This window comes from Frankliniella occidentalis, unplaced genomic scaffold (genome assembly GCF_000697945.3).
Source record: "Frankliniella occidentalis isolate FOCC.00 unplaced genomic scaffold, Focc_3.1 Scaffold34, whole genome shotgun sequence".
Taxonomy (NCBI): domain Eukaryota; kingdom Metazoa; phylum Arthropoda; class Insecta; order Thysanoptera; family Thripidae; genus Frankliniella; species Frankliniella occidentalis.
In genome coordinates this window covers 334,645-336,917 of record NW_026267164.1, presented here as the reverse complement: position 1 = coordinate 336,917, position 2,273 = coordinate 334,645, and the positions used below count along the sequence as shown (strand labels likewise).

The following is a 2,273-nucleotide window of genomic DNA, read 5'->3' as shown; positions in this document are numbered from 1 at the left end:
ACCACCTACCACCACCACTGGCCGCCTCCTCATTCCTCTGCTGCGGTGCTGCTCCCAGCCGCCTCTCTCTGATCAAACCCTTCTCTTCTCAGCAGCTATCACCCCTTCTCCTCATCGCCCCACGACTCCCGCCGCCACCGCAGCAGCAGCCCTTTCTTCTTGTGGGCTCTACCATCCCCTGTCATCCCCTTTTCCCGCTCGGTCTCTCGGTCTCTCTCTCTCTCTCTCTCTCTCTCTCTCTCTCTCTCTCTCTCTCTCTACCTCTCTCTCTCTCTACTTCTCTCTACTTCTCTCTACTTCTCTCCCTCTCGCATCGAGTGCAGCGTAGTGGTATGGTGCAAAGGGGTAAAACTGGGCGCAAAGTGGGCCCCGGAGATTGGCAATTCTGCGCTGGTCCGTGCATCGGCCAAAGCGTTGCGCCCCGACTGATATCGCGCTGGACCGCTGCGGACTAGGGAGACATGGTAGGAGAGCAGAGAGAGCGAGCGAGCAAGAGCGACAGAGAGAGCGAGCGAGCAAGAGCGACAGAGCGAGCGAGAGAGAGAGGGGACAGGTCGTGCTATCGCCCTGCGGTCCGACTTTATATACTGCGAGTCGTCCCGCTTCCCGCCGCCCGCGAAATAAACTCTGGAGCAGATATCGTTTGCCATCTGTTTACTTTGTCCAACTCAAACGGGAGCGCGCGGAGCGGCGGCGGGCTGGGGGGGGGGGGATCCCCCGGCAGAAGGTCTCAAACCTCATCCCGAAAGTTGACAAGTTGACCACGACCGAGCTCAGCTCGCCGGCTCAGCGGAGCGGGCACTCGGTCCAGGAACAGCACCCCCTCCCAGCCAAACACACCGCACCAAAGTCAAGTTGTTGTTCTTTCACTTCCGTTCCGCTCCAAATCGCCCGTGTGGTGTATCGACAAAAAAAGGACAGACACAGAAAAGTGGACGGATACGGCCCGTCCCGACTTACCTCATGGGCTTGAACAGAGCCTGCGCGCCGTGGGGGTAGTCGATGACGAGCTTGATCTGGGTGCCGCCATCCTTCTGACCTAGAGAGAGAAAGAAAGGTGGACGAATCAGTCGGTGAGGCACGTAAGAACAGTCGCGGGTATTGTTTCCAAGTCAACTTCAGTGATTGGAGACAAAACGAAACAACAAACAACAACAAAACAAAAAGATTGGACTTATTCTTGAAAACGCGAAATAGAAAAGAGAATACCGCACGCCCTTCCCAGCGGCCATTCCTCCCCGGCCTTTACAATGGCATTGAAATCAAAATATCTTTACGACGCTTGCGACTTTCGACGATGACGATAGGCATTAGAGCGTCCTGTGCCACGCGTCTTGTGCCACGGAGGGGAGTTGGGGGAGAGTTAGCAACCGGTATTTGAGGAAGCAGGGATCAAGGAGGCGAGGAAGTTAATGACGGAGAAAAGAACGACCACTGATCTCCATTTTATGGGGTCAAAGAGTTTCCATTCAATGCAAATTCGTCTAATAGCCTGTAATGATTTGCGTTACTTTTTTTTTTCATTTTCACGATATGCCAGTAGAGTCGGTGCCGTTCTGCTATTCAGATCCAGGCCACCGATGGCCTCTTGAAAGAGGAGCGGGAGCGTTCTACGATAATGACGCAGCGAATAAGGTGTGAAAGAAAGAGTGGAAAGAGGGTGAGTGGGGGGGGGGGGCACTGCTCATTACGGGGCCCACCAACCCTCCGCAGCAGTTCCCACGGGGCTGAGCAACAAACACAATCAATCGACCCTCCTATCCAATTCATTGATTTTGCTTTGTTGATTTTACATAGATAAATTAACTTTCCCCGGGCGGCCGTCGGAGCGGAGGCGGAGGGCCCTGCCGCGAGCAGCCGCGAGACGGCACCCCCTTCGTAGGAGAGGGGGCCGCAGGGCCGCGGCCTGGCGCGGCGCGGTTGATGGTGGTTCGGTTTGTGGTTTTGGTCGGGGTTGGATGGATGAAGCGGGCGGTTGCTTGGGGGATGAACATAACGAGGCTGATGAGGGCTGCCTGCCATGTGCCGGCGGGGTGGCGTGGCGTGGAGCACTCACCTGCCGGGTGTTTGTGTATGCGCGTGTTGGCTAGCGACCAGGCAACAACAATAACAGCACATCGACCGGGCCGGGCTGGGAAACACGGGGTATAAGGCCGGCGGCCCATCCTCGATATCAAAGTCAGTCGGAAACTCTGTGATACCATACGGCATATATGGCTGCGGTGCGCCATTCGAATGTGCCTCCCCCTCCCCCTCCCCCCCGCCGCGCCCCG

At 56.6% G+C, this 2,273-nt stretch overlaps 1 protein-coding gene across 1 annotated transcript in view; it reads right to left on the bottom strand.

Annotated features, from left to right (window-relative positions):
• Positions 1-1,112, bottom strand: part of LOC113211992 (extracellular serine/threonine protein CG31145) — a gene marked incomplete at its 5' end in the record, with an annotated part of 31,603 nt that extends 30,491 nt beyond the window's left edge. The window contains one exon of the mRNA XM_052266009.1: positions 961-1,112. Coding sequence (XP_052121969.1) covers positions 961-1,112 — 152 coding nt within the window. The remainder of the gene's footprint in view (positions 1-960) is intronic.
• Positions 1,113-2,273: the final 1,161 nt, after the last annotated feature.